Source organism: Dendropsophus ebraccatus, chromosome 1 (assembly GCF_027789765.1).
Source record: "Dendropsophus ebraccatus isolate aDenEbr1 chromosome 1, aDenEbr1.pat, whole genome shotgun sequence".
Lineage (NCBI taxonomy): Eukaryota > Metazoa > Chordata > Amphibia > Anura > Hylidae > Dendropsophus > Dendropsophus ebraccatus.
The window spans coordinates 222,374,748-222,392,030 of NC_091454.1; the positions used below are offsets into that span (position 1 = coordinate 222,374,748).

General features: G+C 43.6%; 1 protein-coding gene across 1 annotated transcript; it reads left to right on the forward strand.

Moving 5' to 3' along the window:
• The first annotated feature begins 11,258 nt into the window (after nucleotides 1–11,258).
• Nucleotides 11,259–16,603, forward strand: LOC138785096 (extracellular calcium-sensing receptor-like). Its single transcript, XM_069960683.1, has 6 exons — nucleotides 11,259–11,275; nucleotides 11,540–11,837; nucleotides 12,886–13,452; nucleotides 14,675–14,902; nucleotides 15,075–15,198; nucleotides 15,699–16,603. Exons 1-6 carry the CDS (start codon nucleotides 11,259–11,261, stop codon nucleotides 16,601–16,603), a joined length of 2,139 nt encoding a protein of 712 aa, XP_069816784.1.
• The last annotated feature ends 680 nt before the right edge of the window (nucleotides 16,604–17,283 follow it).

The following is a 17,283-nucleotide window of genomic DNA, read 5'->3' on the forward strand; positions in this document are numbered from 1 at the left end:
GACATAACATCTCTATGTTCCCCGATTTTTCGGCAGAGGTGCAGAAGAGGAGAGCCAAATATATGGATATTAAGAAAAGATTGAGAGCCTTGGAGATACAGTACTCAATGTTGTATCCTGCCCGTTTGCGTGTGGCTGCGCTGGGAAGCACGCATATTTTTGAGGAGCCTGCAGCAGCCCTTGCTTGGCTGGATGAAAACGAAAATAGACTCCGCGGCCCTAACAGGCGCAGGCCGGACAGAGACTGACACCGTGGCACGATGACATCAGGACGGTGATATGTTTTGTAGCTAACCTGGCATTCCCATTTTGAGTATACTTGGAAAGACAGAGCAGATCACCATTATTATTGCAGTGTACCTATGCAATTGGTTAAAGTTGTTCTACAAGTTACATAGCAAGTCTATAAGTCATTGTGCAGGAGGAACTATATGTGGTGACGTTTACTGCCTCCTAGTGGAGGGAAAGGTTACCAACATTCTATCTTTCCCTTTTTATATGTATTCTTTCAGCTATCCCTGTCTCCCCGATTCCCCTTGTACTGTTGGTCATAAATACAAGCCAGCATGTCAGCAGATCAAAGTATGTTTCATGACAGATGACTGATCTCTATAGCTGCTACGCAGGAGGGCAGATGCGCAGTGAAGCTCACTGTCCCTCTCTTGGGAGGGTGGATCTCTGCTGTCCGGTTGGATCGCTGGCACAAAGGAAACGGAATAAGATGAGAATATGTGAATGTTATTCTTTATACTGATATGCTGCAGGGGATATGTGTGGAGATGCTTAGTATCCCAGGAGGGGGGACTGGACTGAAGAAACTCTATCTCTTCTTTATATTTTCCTGGCTATCCCTATCTCCCCATATCCCTTTGTGTTATGTGCAACTTTCCTTTCTATATGTTATGGCAGGGCCCATGGTTTTTTTTCTTTTGGGAGCTCGGCATATGTTTGAGCATATATATGGAGTGGTTACTGAAACTGGTTTACGTACTGCTCCATTGTTGGGTGACATACTTTGACCCCAATTCCCGCAAATTGCGGAAATATCTACAGTTTTTTGTTGTCTCTGGCAGGCGGGGAGTCTCATGTATGAATGTGAGGAGTGATTGTTTGGGTATGAATGTGTGGCACTTTCGTGTGGGTAGAGTGGTTTCCGAGGGGCTAAAATGCATCTTTCTCTATTTCTACAATGGCGGTTGAACTAAACGTAGTGGCATGGAATGTGAGGGGACTGGGAGCTCCTGCCAAACGGCTGGCGGTGTTTGACTCTCTCAAGCACCTTCAACCTGCTATTATCTGTCTCTCTGAAACACACCTTGTTGAAGAAACTAAGAATGTGTTGAATAAATGGTGGGTGGGTACAGCGTATCATGCAACATTCTCAACGCATGCACGGGGTGTAAGTGTGCTCGTACACAAGAGTATAATATATAAAGAACTCAAGTCACTGATAGACCCGGAGGGGAGATACATTTGCCTCCACTGTGAGGTTTACCATATCAGATGTATTATTGTGGCAATATATGTCCCCCCGCCATATACACGCTGTGTTGTATAAGATACTCTCCTTTCTCTCCTCTTGCCCAGATTTACCAACACTAATTGTAAGGGATTTTAATAATACTATGGATTTACACCTAGACAGATTTGTGCAGGGGGCTGCGGCCTCTCCTGCTGCCCCGACGGGAATGTGTAAATTGCTAAGTGAGGCTAACCTCTTCGATTTGTGGAGACTGCGCAACCCTGCACAACACCAGTTCTCCTGCTACTCGGCCTCCCATGGTACCCTGTCCCGAATAGACCTAGCAATAGGAAATAGCCTTATGCGTGCTTTGGTGGTAGAGGTTGAATACCTGCATAGACGACTATCTGATCATTCTCCGGTAAGGGTCAAACTGTGCTGCGGGAGCCGCCCAGGCTCATTGCAGGCGCCTTGGCGTCTCAACCCGTTCTGGCTCCAGCTGGTTCAGCCTGTCCCTCCCAACTCGGACGAAATTGCCTTCTTTCTGGAGGTCAATAATGGTACTGCTGCCAAAACGATAGTCTGGGACTCTCTTAAAGCACATGTGCGGGGTGTGCTGATTAAAGCGATAAGTAAACGTAAGTCCAAATCTAGAGAAATTCACAATATGCTACAGCTTAGATTAGAAAGCACCGAACGAGGGTATGTGGACCATCCGTCTGAGGAGTCTAAAAAACAATGGTTGGAAGCTCAGGATATGTATAATGGTCATTTAGAGCATACTGCGGATGATAAGAGGTTCTTCCAGCAGCTTAGGTATTTTGAGAGTGGGGAGAGTACTAGGAGGCTTTTGGCGAGAGTTGCTTCGGCTCAGAGGGGACCCTTATTTATAGCACAGCTACAGGCGGCTACTGGTCAGATAGTGACAACAGATGAGGACATCTTGGCAGAAATGGTTTCTTTTTATAAGGACACATATACGTCTAAACTCAATTGTGGGGAGGATGAGCTAATTACCTATGTTTCTTCTATTCCGCTTCGTAGGTTAACAGAGGCACAAAGGGAGGAATTGGATCGGCCCCTGGTAGTGGAGGAGTTGGAGGAGGCGCTAAAAGATTTCCCGAATGAAAAGTCTCCTGGTGTAGATGGGCTGCCAGCTGAGTTCTTTAAACAATATGGTGAGAGCTTCTTGCCGGCGCTTCTGTCCACATTCAGTGCGGCATGTGATGAGGGCAGATTACCGGGGTCCATGGCGGAGGCTGTAGTAGTTCTTATTCCCAAACCGGGGCAGGATAACACGCAACGGGGATCGTATAGGCCTATTTCTTTGCTATGCACTGATATTAAACTGATAGCTAAAGTGCTTGCAAATAGGCTCCTCACGGTCATCTCTGACCTAATTCACCCCAACCAAACTGGGTTCATGCCTGGAAAATCTACAGCCGATAACATTAGGAGGTTGTATCTCAACCTACAGGCTCCCAGGGAGGGGGGAGAGGGGGATAGGGCTATCCTCTCACTCGATGCTGCCAAGGCTTTTGACAGCGTCGAGTGGAGGTACCTGTGGTGTGTGCTTTCAAGAATGGGGTTTGGCCCGAAATATCTGGGGTGGATACGTCTCCTGTACACCATGTCCACGGCCCGACTTCGGGTAAATGGCCTGTTGTCGGAGGCTTTTCCGCTGGCCAGGGGGACCAGACAGGGTTGCCCCCTGTCGCCCTTTTTGTTTGCCCTGGCCATCGAGCCATTAGCAGTGATGGTTAGGGCATCTCCTGATATAGTAGGATTTACACATGGGGCTATAGAAGATCGTATTGCATTATATGCGGACGACATGCTACTATTTGTCGGGAACGTAGAGACATCCCTGCCTGCTATAATGGATATGCTGGGGGGCTTTGGGAAATATTCCGGGCTCCTTATTAACTGGAATAAATCAGTGCTCCTGCCATTGGACCCCCTTCCTGATCTGCCTCTGCTACAGACGCATTGTATACCGGTAGTTCAGCAATTCAAGTATCTGGGTGTTCAGATACATCCCAATCTCTCTAAGTATTTGGCACTGAATATGACTCCTCTACTGGCCAGGGCACAAGCAAAGGTAAAGGTATGGAGAAAACTGCCACTCTCCTTGGTTGGCAGGGCAAACCTTGCCAAGATGATCCTCATGCCACAATTTTTATATATTCTTCATAATGCACCTGTATGGGTCCCCAAAATATATTTTAAGCAAATTCAATCGCTCTTTAGAGAGCTAATTTGGGATGGTCAGAGTGCAAGGATCGGATTGGATACGCTGCAGAGGGGGAAGGAGGATGGAGGACTGGCAGTTCCAAACCCGTATCTATATTATTTGGCAGCACAGCTTCAACAGATGAGGGGGTTGGATTCGCTGGACCGCCTGGGGCCGAACGGAAGATTACTTCAATGTATGTCAAGGGGAATGTTGCCCATTCATCTCCTGGAGATAGCGGCGCAGACTAGACCACCGGATGTCCCGGTTATTATTCCAATGCTGTGTAAAGTATGGGAACAGATCAAACTGCTTCTTGGTTGTAGGGGCTGTACTGAATATACGCCTCTGTGGAATAACCCAGACCTGCGGCACTTAACTCTGTTGGAGGGGAGAGGTGAATGGGAGAACAGAGGTGTGTGCAGAGTGACGCAGCTGTATCAGGAAGGTATCTTTAAGTCCTTTGCTATGTTACAGGAGGAATTTCAGATACCGCGAACAATGTTCTATAGATATTTACAGCTGCGACTGAATCTCAGTTTGAGGCGGCGCCGCTGATTGCGACTTGTGCCCCTCTCCGCTCGGTGTTTGCTGCAGAGGACTCAAGGGGTCTCATATCCTTTATTTATAAACATCTCCTATCTGCGTTTCATACTAACAAACCTCTAACAATAAAAGCTAAGTGGGAGGCAGATGTGGGACCTCTTACAGAGGAACAGTGGTCTGACATCCTGGCGCTAACACCTAAGTTGGCTTTGTCTGAAACTCATAGGAAATCACAGCTGTTCCTTCTTCATAGAGTTTACCGCACTCCAAAATTTCTATATGATATAGGCCTAAGGACTGATTCTAGGTGTCCGCGATGCCAGATGGAGGGAGCCCACATAATCCATATTATGTGGAGCTGTACAGAACTAGAGAGGTATTGGAAAGGAGTCCTTGCTCTAATTAAAAAGGTATATCGTATCACGATACCCCTTGAGCCTCTGCAGGTTATACTGGGTTTAATAAATGAGTCAGCTGAACCTACTGGAGCAGAGTTGGCAATATGCAGGATACTATACCAGGCCCGAAAATTGATAGCCCAGCATTGGTTACAGACCGCACCCCCTACTGTGGCTGAATTGACTGTTAAGCTAAATAATGTAATACAACTGGAAAAAGGGATATACAAAAAAAGGAAAGCAATGAAGAAGTATGAAAGTATTTGGGGCCCGTGGATAGACACTCCTGGTTTGCCGTGTCACTTTCTGAAGTGTAACCCTATGGAAGCCTATCTATTGTTGGCTGATCAAAACACTGAAGCTATACGGAATAGGCCTTAATAGATTTGAAACCCTTAGTGAAGCTATATAAGCTGTATTGCAATTGGTAGACATGCTGGAATGAATGATGGTGTGAATGGGGTGTGTGAGTGGGACTCCCTGCCTGTTGGATGTGGTTCTTGAAACACTGATTCTATAAAGGAACACACTGTTATGTTTACGTATGATATATTTTTGTGATACCTGTGTTTTCCTGTTTGATAATTGGGATGTTTGAAGGACATGTTGTCCTATGGGATGGGGGCGGGAACAGTTGGGGGAGGGACATGAGGGAGGGGGGGGGGAGGGGGTTCTTTTTCTTGTAAAATTGAAAAATGTTTAATAAAAATTATCTGATTAAAAAAAAAAAGAGTTCTGTGATTTTCCTTAACATAAAACTAAAATCGAAGTTTGACAATTTAAGCAGCTTTTATGCCTACTAGTTTGGTGCCTTATACGGCTGCCTACTCCGCCAAGCCTTTGTACCCTCACCCCACCCAGGTTTTATTTGGCAACCAAAAAACTTGCAGGCGATACATCCACCATTGCTTGTAGGCTTTTGTTCTTCAGTTTGCAATGTATAAATGGCCATATGAATAATTCTTTCATTTAGAATCCTCAATCGATGTGCAGTCCAAGTTGTCCTTTAGGATTCCGAAAGGCCACAATTCCAGGAAAGCCCATATGTTGCTTTGAGTGTGTCCAGTGCCCACTGGGCGAGATTACGAATGAGACAGGTAAGATGAACACAATCAGAAGACATTATGTATCATAGATACAGAATTCACTAAAATTTGACTGCCATGTTCTTCTCTAGATGCTGTGGAATGCCAAACATGTTCATGGGACACTTGGCCCAATATCAAGCAGGACATGTGCTTACCAAGAACCATTGAATTTCTCTCCTATGATGAAGGCATTGGTATAAACTTGGCAACCCTATCTATTATGTCTTCTCTTGTTCCCATTGGGATTCTAGCAGTCTTTATTCGGTACAAGATAACACCGATAGTCCGTGCCAATAACTGGTCTCTCAGCTGTCTTCTCCTCATCTCCTTATTTCTATGCTTCCTCAGTTCATTAGCTTTCATTGGATACCCACAACTTGAGAAGTGCCTGCTGCGTCAGGTGGCATTTGGCTTGTCTTTTACTTTATGCATCTCCTGCGTCTTGGCCAAAACCATAACAGTTGTTATTGCTTTCAAAGCCACCAAGCCTGGGACTAGTTTAAGACAATGGACTGGGGTAAAGGTCTCTTACTCAGTCATTGGGATTTGTCTACTCATTCAGATATCGGTCTGTGTGACTTGGCTTTCTTGTTCTCCTCCATTTCCGGAATATGAAACAAAAAAACAATCTGGGATCATCACACTTAACTGTAATGAGGGGTCTTCTTTTGCATTTTGGGTAATGTTGGGGTATCTGGGTCTCCTGGCTGCTATTAGCTTTATTGTGGCCTTCTTGGCCAGGAGACTTCCCGACAGCTTCAATGAGGCCAAGTACATTACATTTAGTATGTTAGCCTTTCTTTGTGTCTGGATATCCTTCATACCAGCAACTCTCAGCTCACACGGGAAGTACACGGTGGCCATGGAGATCTTCGCCATCTTGTCGTCTAGTTGGGCTGTCATCGTTTGTATATTCTTACCCAAATGTTTCATTATACTGTTTCGACCTCAAATGAATGTTAGAGAAAATCTAATAAGGAAAGAACATGGTCATCAATAGGTCATAAAATCCAAGCCCCATCCATGATCTCAACCATATGTGATCACTTTATATTTACCGTCAAACCTTACTAGATGTTTCTCATTGTTACGAGTTTATGTAAACTCTTTAAATCCTAGGTCTTGCAGTTCAGTCTGGTCATTGAGATGTTGTGCAGATTCAAGTCACCATCATCATCAATGTAGACCTCATGTAGACCTCATCAGATAGGATGTGGACAGTGATTTGGATCCATACAATGAGAAGGTTGCATGGCAGAACTCAGTACAGGAAGTGTTGACATTGAGATTCTGCGTTATAATCCATTTTGCTGGCTCTGATACCAATTTTATAAAACACATTTGCACATATAAGACCCACAAAAATATCTTAGCTTATATAGTGGACTAATAAAACTGACTGTGATCAACCTGTATACGTCTTATTTTGTCCTGTGTTGATAATCGCCAGTTATTGGATGTACAGTAAAACACTATCAGCAGCCATTACAGTGCCCATAGCAAGGTCATAGGTAGCAGTCCCGCTTGGGACCTAATGTTTGTAAAGTATCCTACTGTGTGTGTTGTTCATGTTGCCGGATGTGGTACCTCCATGTTTAGCACTTTTGTGTTGTATACCTCATTGTGCTTCCACAATGTATTTATTTGTATTGACAATGTATGGTTAATGTCTTTATGTGCTGGGTGTTCCTGCCGCCTAGTGGTTATTTTGTATAAGTAATAAGACCAGGAGCAAACAGCAGCTATAAGCTTGTATTAGTAGAACCCTTAGATGGTAAAAGGTCCTACTTAGAGATGAGCGAATCTCGAGTCCATCCGAACCTGAACTTTCGGCATTTGATTTGAACTTTCGGCATTTGCTATGTGGAAATCATGGATATAGTCATTGGCTGTATCCATGTTTTCCAGACAACCTTAGAGCTTTATCCAAGTTCAGCAGCCCCCGCTAATCAAATACCAAGCGTTCGGGTTCGGATCGTCTCGAACCCGAACCCGGTTTGCTCATCTCTAGTCCTAATCCTATCAAGCCTGATAGGTAACAGTCAAGTGTGAGGAGCAGCCAGAGCCAAGATCTGTAGACTCCTGGACATGCTTGGAGCTACATCCCCTGTGAAGCATACAGAACTACTCAGCTGAACCAGTCTAGTATCGAAGGGAGATCAAGAGAAAGAAAAATTAAGTCTAGTGAGAAGCTGAGAGGACTACATTTTTCTCTAAGGAGTGCCAGTAGTTGACAGCTTCATCCCAAGCCATCTTAAGATGTTCAAATGCTTCATTGCATTTCAGGACTTGTGGGCTTCAGGCCGGGCCTAGTCATCCACATAGCTAAAAAAAACTATACCTTAGGCTACATTCACATGTTCCGTACCGTGTCCGTATTTGCTGACCCGCTATTAGAGACAGCACTAAGGAGCCATTCATTTTAAACAGCCCTGGTCACTCATTCTGTACATGTTACAGAGCTGTGATCTATGTCACAAAAGATACAGGCAGGTCCTAGTATGGACCCAGAACTGCGGCACAGATCACTATTCTGTATGGGATAGGTCAGTGCATTGTGGACACCCTATGGCTTCCTATGGATGCACCTTCCTTGGGCTGTTCGTAACTACAGGTCCATGGCTACAGACAGCCTACGGAACATGTGAAGAAGGTCGTAACCTGGCCACACCCAACAGCTCTGGGCATTGCAGAATGTCAGTCAGTGCTGCAAGTGTTGGAACCCACCAAGTGCCAACTGGTGTGACAAAAACCCATGGTAGTAAGAACTGTATAGACTGTGACTATTTAACCCTATCCTGGACAGATCAAAGGAGTTGAGAGACCCCCACTACAGAGCTCCCCTGCTTTGGTCAGCTGCTACCAGAATATTGACACTGTTGGTTGCTTTGTGACTATGAACTGTGCATTGTCTTTATTAAGTGGAACAAGTAAATAGAGAGACATTGTTCATTTCAATCTTTATGTCCAGTGTTTCCTTCTACACGTTAACATCAAGGGCAACAGACCTTCCATCATACCGTGCCACAGTATGGCCTCTCAAGCAACCACCGACCCTCAGGAACATCTTCAACTGCAGAGACCCCTTGAGCCCACCTGGCCATGGCACTGTAAAGACCCAGCCAAGCCAAGTTCCTCCTGGACTGTGGCAAGGCATCTCAGGGAGACGAGACTTCACTCAATGCCACATAGGATCATAAATGATACGGGATAGGTGGAGAACTGTGTTAGATTCTGCATAGTGGCCCGGGACCTTTACGTTACTGCTCTGTTTATTGGGTTGTCAGCCAGCTATCCACGATCCCCCAGTCAAGATCCAAGATCAATATCTTAAAAGGAGACTACCTAGAATGTATACGAGCCAGAACTAACCCACTAACTGGATAGTAAAAGTGGGGTGGGGACCATTGCGCGGGCATGGGAGGGGCGCGAGTGTAATTGTAGTCAAATAAATTTTCAGTCATTGATTTATATGATTCTTGGAAAAATATGCGAGACTCAGGTTAATCGATTGAAACATCTAGCTACTGGTGCTGGAGATTAACGGGGCGACAATCCTGTTTGGTCAGTTAAACAATGCATTTGTCAGGGGTTTCCTTAGAGACCTTTCTATAGGGTATTAAAAGCATTCAAAATCAGAGCCCTTATGTCTTATATGGATGTTCTCTACCTGTTTGCATGGGATTCCATGCACATCCTTAAAGGGGTACTCCCGTGAAAAATTCTTTTAAATCAGCTGGTGTCAGAAAGTTATATAGATTTCCAATTTACTTCTATTAAAAAATCTCCAGTCTTCCAGTACTTGTGAGCTGCTGTATGTCCTGCAGGAAGTTGTTGAATCTCTCTGGTCTGACAGAGGACTCTCTGCTTCCACCTGCCACCTTAAATTGAATGCACAAGCAGATACATGGCTTTAAGATTTTTAAGAGGCCGTGGTCCTTTATTTGAACCGCAGCCCGTCTGTTCCCGGTTACCTGTATGTCCCCAGTGTGATGAAACATCTCCCCTCTGTGACGTGGCTCCATTGATTCTAATATAGTCGCATCACAGAGGGGAGGGCAGATCGTCACACTTGGGGCAGGTTGGCCCGCCTCCAGAGCTTCAGGCCTGGGCGGTAACGGAACAGACCGGCGCCGTGCGTGGGGACCAGGCTGCGGTTCAAGAAAAGGACTGCGCACCGGCATCCGCGCTCCAGTGCGGGTCTATTGATGTAAAAATCTTAAAGCGATGTACCTGCTGGTACATTCGTTTTAACTGTCCAAAACAATACCTATAGAAAACCTCTAACCTCTGACGCAGAGAGTACTGTGTCAGAATGAAAAGAAAAGACCACTTCCTGCAGGACATACAGCAGCTGATAAGTACTGGAAAACTTGAGATTTTTAAATAAAACAATTTACAAATCTACATAATTTTCTGACACCAGTTGATTTGAAAGGAAATATTTTCTGCCAGATTACCCCTCTAAGGCCCTCAACTGGTCAATTATCGTCTGAAGGATACACTCATTGCCGATGTAAAAGGGACAGCGATAAGACAAGAAATGAAAAAATGCTCACTCGTCGGCTGATCGCATTACTTGTGCAGTCGGTTCAATCATCGCTATTTGGCAGCAAATTTACCCATGTAAACAGGAATGAGTGGCTGGCTTAAATGGGCCACACGAACTATCCAGCTATTGTTTGTGTGACCTGGCTGCACATTTGGTGGAGTCTTGTAAAGGCTCTAAAAAGGAGCCCCAATCGATCTGACTGACGCTTGGGCCCATAAAAACATTGATTCGATTCTAACACCACTTACCCCACATTCATTTTCTCAATTGTTAATGACTGAAGGAAATCCCATCTGACGGCCATGTGATGGCTATAGTCCCGAGACATCTCCCGTCCCTTTGGTACTTGTTAACTAAGGACTCATGTGTAATTCATGTAACATTTTATCCCCCTGGGCAGCTCTTCATATAAAAAGAGAGAACACAACCTAACAATCACTAGTGGGGGCTGAGAGAGTGGAACACCGTGCTTCTTGCATTCATACTCCTTGAACCCCTCTTGCTGTCTTCTTCACTTTTGTTGTCAGTTTCTAATTTTCCTACAATTTTCTTTGTCTTCACTAAAGCTATCTTAAAGCATTAACGTCCCCTATCTATTCCCAGCCTCGGAAGGCTATGCTGGTTACTTTCCTCTTGAAACCAGTTGTGTTATTATGTGGTGCCCTTTTCTTCCAGAGGTTGACTCGAGGCTTGTTACTCTTAGCTTGTCTCCTTATTCTAAGTGCTGGAGGAGTTGCCATAGACCACAGGTGCAAGGTCCAGGGGTCCAATATTTCTGGCCTGTATCGAGATGGAGACATTATCATTGGTGGCATATTCCCTGTCCATGTGTATAGGACCTACCATGAGTTGACTTTCAAAAACCCACCACCCCCTGTGACCTGCAACACGTGAGTAGAGAGTCCTGTACTGTATGCTCAGATCTTTATTCATGTTCTGAAAATGTATCTTCTGTATGACCAGGAGCCCTTGTGCCAATATGGTAAAAGGCAAATGGTGGGTAGATGCCCAGATTTTTCATGGGGGAACAGTAACTTCAAAATGTAAAAATTTACACAAGCTTATGATTCCGTTCTATTTGGTTCCAGTTTTTCTCTAAAGCCCCACTTAGTGGTTCAAAGATTTTTGTATCTTCTACAATACCCCGTCTTAATGGCTACTTTCGGAACATGGCTCCACACTGTGTATGAATAGGTTGAAGCAGGACTAAGGTCCTTATGCCTGGCTTATTAATATTGCTTGCATTTATTTTTCCTGCAGGTTTGTACCTCTCACATTCCAATGGCTCCAGTCCCTGCTCCTGGCGGTCACAGAGATCAATAGATCTGACCATCTTCTCCCCAACCTGACCTTAGGGGTCCATCTATCAGACTCTTGTGCATCACCAGGCAGAGCTCTAGAAGGAGCTAACTGGCTTCTTACTGGAAGTGGTCACAGCTCTGTACCAAACTTCCAATGTCACAGCAAATATACAGCATTAGGTGGAGTGATCGGGGACTCAAGCTCTGCCAGTTCACTACCATTGGCCAGACTTCTCGGACTTTACCGTTACCCACAGGTGAATGTTGGATATTGTTTTTTATTCTTCCAATTTGCAATTTCACGCTGTCATAAGAACCATCAAGTACTGTGGTCGCGGTGGGGGTGGGACAGGTTTGGGTAGCTATTAGATTCTTCATCCCTTTGCATCCCACCACCACCTAGAGTACTGAACTGTGTGTGGGCCCCAGACTAAGGGCCCTATTACACAGAACTATAATCAGCCGAATCTACTCGATTCAGCCGATTATCGCTCCATGTAATAGACACAACAATCCTGTGCTCTGTATCCGTCCAGGCACCGCACGCTGCCGCTCAGCCAATCACTGACTGAGAAGGACCGGGCCCAGTAAACCGTTTTCAATATTGATCGGGCCTTGTATTAGGACCCTAATAGTGAACTACTGTTTATTAACTCTTTCAGGGCCTGCTGGCTTGAGGAGTAAATTAGGGTTCCTGCACTTTTTGAAAAGTACCTGTGATGGACTTCTTTTTGTACCTTTTTGTAAAAAGCCTAATAAAAAGTAAGATGTCAGCTTTAAATGGTCTCTTTGAATAAACGTTTAAACGTTTCTAGGCTCTATAAGGGGTTAGTCATTGACTAACTGGGTGCAGGAGAGACCATTTAATCCCTTCTGGATGGGAGGTATTTTACATACTTTTTCCCAGGGATCATTGCTCTTAAGACTCCCTACTCTTTAGGGCTCCCCAAAGAGAATCACTAATACCCCAGGTTGCATTATGTATTTAGTCTTGGACCATTTGACAAACCATCATCAAAACTCAAAAAAAAAAAAAATTACAAATTATATCTGTGACCAATAAGAAGCCAGTTCAAGCCTTGGGTATGGTAACCTGCATTGGCTCCATTAGATTACTATGCACCAGGTTTGGAGTACTTTTTTACTGCTTGTTGCTGGGTGTTAATATGGGTAGGAGCAAACAATCTGAGGTAAGGGTAAAGGTTTGGTACCCAACTTGGAGGTCTTATGTATCAGATTGAAAAACACCAAACATGTAGTCACGTCATTAATATGCAAGAATATTATCTCTCTATTTCCTTGCAGATAAGTTATTTTTCCACAAGCTCCATCCTAAGTGATAAGACACAGTTCCCGTCCTTCTTCAGGACTGTTCCTAGTGATACCTTTCAGTCACATGGGCTTGCACAGCTTGTGGCCTTTTTTGGCTGGACTTGGGTTGGACTGATGGCAGAGGACTCTGACTATGGACTTGAAGGTATTAGGGCCACCAAGAAAGAAATTATGAGGTCTGGGGCCTGTGTTGCCTTCACAGAATACATCCTGACTAGCAGACCTGATCGAAATGCTCCACACCTTTCAAAAGTAATTGCAGACTCGAATGCTGTTGCTGTTGTTGTCTTCTCTAGTGGGTCTAATCTTCTACCGGTAGTGGAGGAACTGCTGAGACGTAACATCACAGGGAAGATTTGGATAGCTAGTGAGTCGTGGTCAACATCAGGCCTGGTCTCCAAAGGTAAGTATTGGGAAATACTCCAGGGGACTCTCGGATTTGCGTTACACAGTGGACAAATTCCAGGATTCAAAGAATTCCTAAGTGCTTCTAACCCCTTGAAGACCCCAGATGATATCTACTTATTGGAATTTTGGGAAGTAAACTTTGGCTGCAGATGGGAAACACCAGGAGTTGTTTTGCCAAACGGCACCAGAAGATGTACAGGTCAGGAATCTCTTGCAGACACCTCCAACACTATCAGTGTCCTAAGAGTCACTTACAGTGTCTACATTGCAGTATATACTTTGGCATGGGCACTAAATGATATCATCACTAATAGACGAAAAGACTGCATAGTTTCACTGGAAACATGCATGGAGCTCCTATCTTATCATCCTTGGGAGGTATTTTCATCTCTTACGTTGTTATTATTATACTTTTATACTTTTATTGGTGATGGTTTATTTTAGCAGGATTGTACATAGATAAGACAGGTCCTCAGAGTAAATATCCAACTGACTAACACCAGCTCAGCACACCTTTCCCTTCCCCAATCCCAGTGTACCATAAGACATCCCACAAGCCTGTTTTCTATTGAGAGAACATCCTGTACAGTTGTATAACACCAAAGTCAAAGGGAATGGGATCCATTTATGACAAATCCACATAGTCCAAGACCTTGTTTTAGGCACCAAGACAGCAAGTTTTCTAGTTCAAGAGATAACCAGCTGGTACGCATACTAGACGTGTCAATGTCCAGGGACTATCACTAAACATCTCAAAAAGAGTTGTCAGCTGACTAAATGTGCTTCAAGTGCCATGGCCCATTCAAGTCCGACTTCCACTAATTTTATAACCGATTTGATGGTCTATTTAAAGGATAGACTCATCAATTTTGCAGTTCCAAAGAACTCCTTAAGAATGCATCGTATACATTACAGTCACCCCTTTATGCTATTAAAAAACAGGGTATGACGTATTACAGAGACATGGAAATATGACTCTTCATACACATCCTATGACATTGCTGCCACCACACTAGTGCTGTCAAACCAGCCAATTTTGGTGGTATCAGCCAATAATCTTTACAGTATACCTAAGACATCAGATTACCAGTAGGTGGCACCAAGATGTCAGGGTCAATAAATAACAATCCTACGTCTCTTGGCCCTACTAGGGAGCTTGGATATCCACTGAGACCAAACATTGACACTGTGATGGCCCTTTCATCATAAAGGGAGCTCCCAATCACAAAGACCAAATGTGGTCCTATTAAATTGACCCGAGAAAGAATGTGTTAACTCTCCCGGGACCTTGCCTTGATTTGTTCTCTCTTAGCAAGATCCCATATGATATAAGAAATGCTATGGATTTTTTTAGATCATCCGTTCTATGAGATCTGTTTACTTCACTACTTCTGATGACCGAGAGATTTACTTTGATTCCAATGGAGACTTTCCAGCAGTCTACGATATTGTGAACTGGAAACTTGAACCCCAGGGAAATGTTCAGCAGGTGAAGGTGGGCAGCTATGATGGAAGTGCCATTCAAGGGAAGAAATTTGTGGTGAACACCAGCGCCATTCAATGGACAAGAAGGCAAAAACAGGTATTGCTCATATGGTACTGATAAATTGGCATAATTCCTATAACTTTGCAGATAGTTTTCCTTACGTATTTCATACTGACCTTGAGTTCTACTGTGTGTTGTACATGATGAATTATATAGAATTTATTATTATTTCATATATTCTTACTTTTGCTGCTTTTATCCTTTCCAGGTCCCAGTCTCTACCTGCAGTCACAGTTGTCCACCAGGCTTCCGAAAAGCTGCAATACCTGGAAAGCCTGTGTGCTGCTTCCAATGTATTCAGTGTTCTTCAGGAGATATTTCTAATCAGACAGGTACTTCAATGGACCACTAACCCTTAGACTGAAGTCTTAATATACTTATAACTTATAAAGATGAATATGTATTCCCAACATTGTATTTCTAATGCAATGGCTGCATTCACACATCCGTAGCCCTCTCTGCAGCCATGAACCTAAAGCTACAAACTGGACTATGGATGTACACTATAATAATTATAGTTGATTTGTGCCAAAAATATGGGCCGCACAATGGCTTGCCCATTTTTTTTCTTTTTTTTTTTGGTCATGGTTTGCAGCCCGAATGTGGAACCTGTCACCACAACAGACTCTTTTTAGATTGAAGGATCTGTATGGTGTCCTACCGAAACTAACTTGTGGCAGCAGGGCTATGGAATAGGCCCAAAAAGCTTCACTTGTGAAGATATAGGATTTCCATCTTAATGGACAATATGTCATTGTAGGTCAATGTGCATAGATATAAATTCAATACGTGGCTCAGAATTCTTATGAATTATTCATCTCCCCTATTCTAGATTCCAATGACTGTTTCCGATGTCCATTGGACCAGTGGCCAAATGTTCTACAGAACCAATGCCTCCCAAAAGCGGTGGAGTTCCTTTCCTTTGAAGAGCCTTTAGGAGGAACTTTGATGGCCACCAGTATTACATCCTCTACAATCCCCATTGCCTTATTGGGACTTTTTATCCGTTATAAGACTACTCCAATTGTTAGAGCCAATAACTATTCCATAAGTTGTCTTCTCCTGTTGTCCATCTCTCTCTGCTTTTTGTGCTCATTAACATTTATTGGTTATCCACAACATGAGAAATGTCTTCTCCGGCAGGTGGCATTTGGCATGGTCTTTTCCTTATGTATTTCCTGTGTCCTGGCTAAAACCGTCATCGTTGTTATAGCCTTCAAAGCCACCAAGCCAGATAGCAGCTTAAAAAAATGGACTGGTGCAAAAACATCCTACATTGTCATAGGGTTGGGTGTTCTTACTCAGCTTTGTGTTTGCGTGATGTGGTTGTCCCTTTCTCCACCGTTCCTAGAGCATGACATGTTCAGCCTACCTGGAGTGATCATAGCTAATTGTAATGAAGGGTCTCCTATTGCTTTTTGGTGTATGCTTGGATACTTGGGATTTCTTGCTACCATCAGCTTCGTCCTTGCTTTCCTAGCCCGAAGACTTCCTGATTCCTTCAATGAGGCCAAATTCATTACTTTCAGCATGTTGGCCTTTCTAAGCGTTTGGGTGTCCTTTATACCAGCGTACCTTAGCGCTCGAGGTAAGTATACCTCAGCCATGGAGATATTTGCCATACTGTCATCAAGTTGGGCATTGGTCATATGTATCTTCATGCCCAAGGGCTATATTATCCTTTTTAGACCAGAGCTTAACACCAAAGACAATTTGATGGGGAAGGGTAAAAAATAAGACAAGAAGAGTAAAAAAGGAGTAACATAGCTAACATCATTGTGGACATGGAACAAAATTAACTACCCCTATATGACTAATATTAAATCTTCAACTTAAATTAAAAAGAAAATAGAGATATCCCAAGTCTCTGCCAATGGCAGGTGTCAGAAGAAGGACGTATCAGGCATGTTGGATTTCAATATCTGATCCGATCCCTTGTTCTTGTTCGACATAAGTTGTAAATAGAGGTGTACTGTATATGTATGGGAGTTGGGAGGATACACACAGCTATTTAAGGTCTTAAGACTACAATAATTAAATTTTAACAGTCTAATAAATGAACATGTATCAGTAAATAAAGTTATTTTACTATCTCTCTGTGGTCCTTCATGCTTTTCTTTTACTTTTGATGAAACTGTCTCCTGTCCTGTTGTCTACATTACCCCACTTCCTGCCTAGTGTACATTCTATAATACACTTCCTGTTCCTATTGTACACTCTGGCTGGTAATTCAGCCATCTCTATCTCCCTTACACTACATGTTCTTGACTATAACACCACTCACAGGAGCTTCCTGCATAGCAGAGATTAGTAAGAGTTGGATAAATCCTGAGTCTGTATCTGACCAGGTGTATAATCTACATGAAGCATGGAAGATAATAAAATATGAAAGATAATGTAATTACAAATTACAAAAA

Bases quoted from the DNA above. Each gene is read 5' to 3' on its own strand.
- LOC138785096 (XM_069960683.1), top strand. The intron at 14,903-15,074 runs GTATTGCTCATA...TATCCTTTCCAG, and splicing joins GGACAAGAAGGCAAAAACAG to GTCCCAGTCTCTACCTGCAG. The intron at 15,199-15,698 runs GTACTTCAATGG...CCCCTATTCTAG, and splicing joins AGATATTTCTAATCAGACAG to ATTCCAATGACTGTTTCCGA.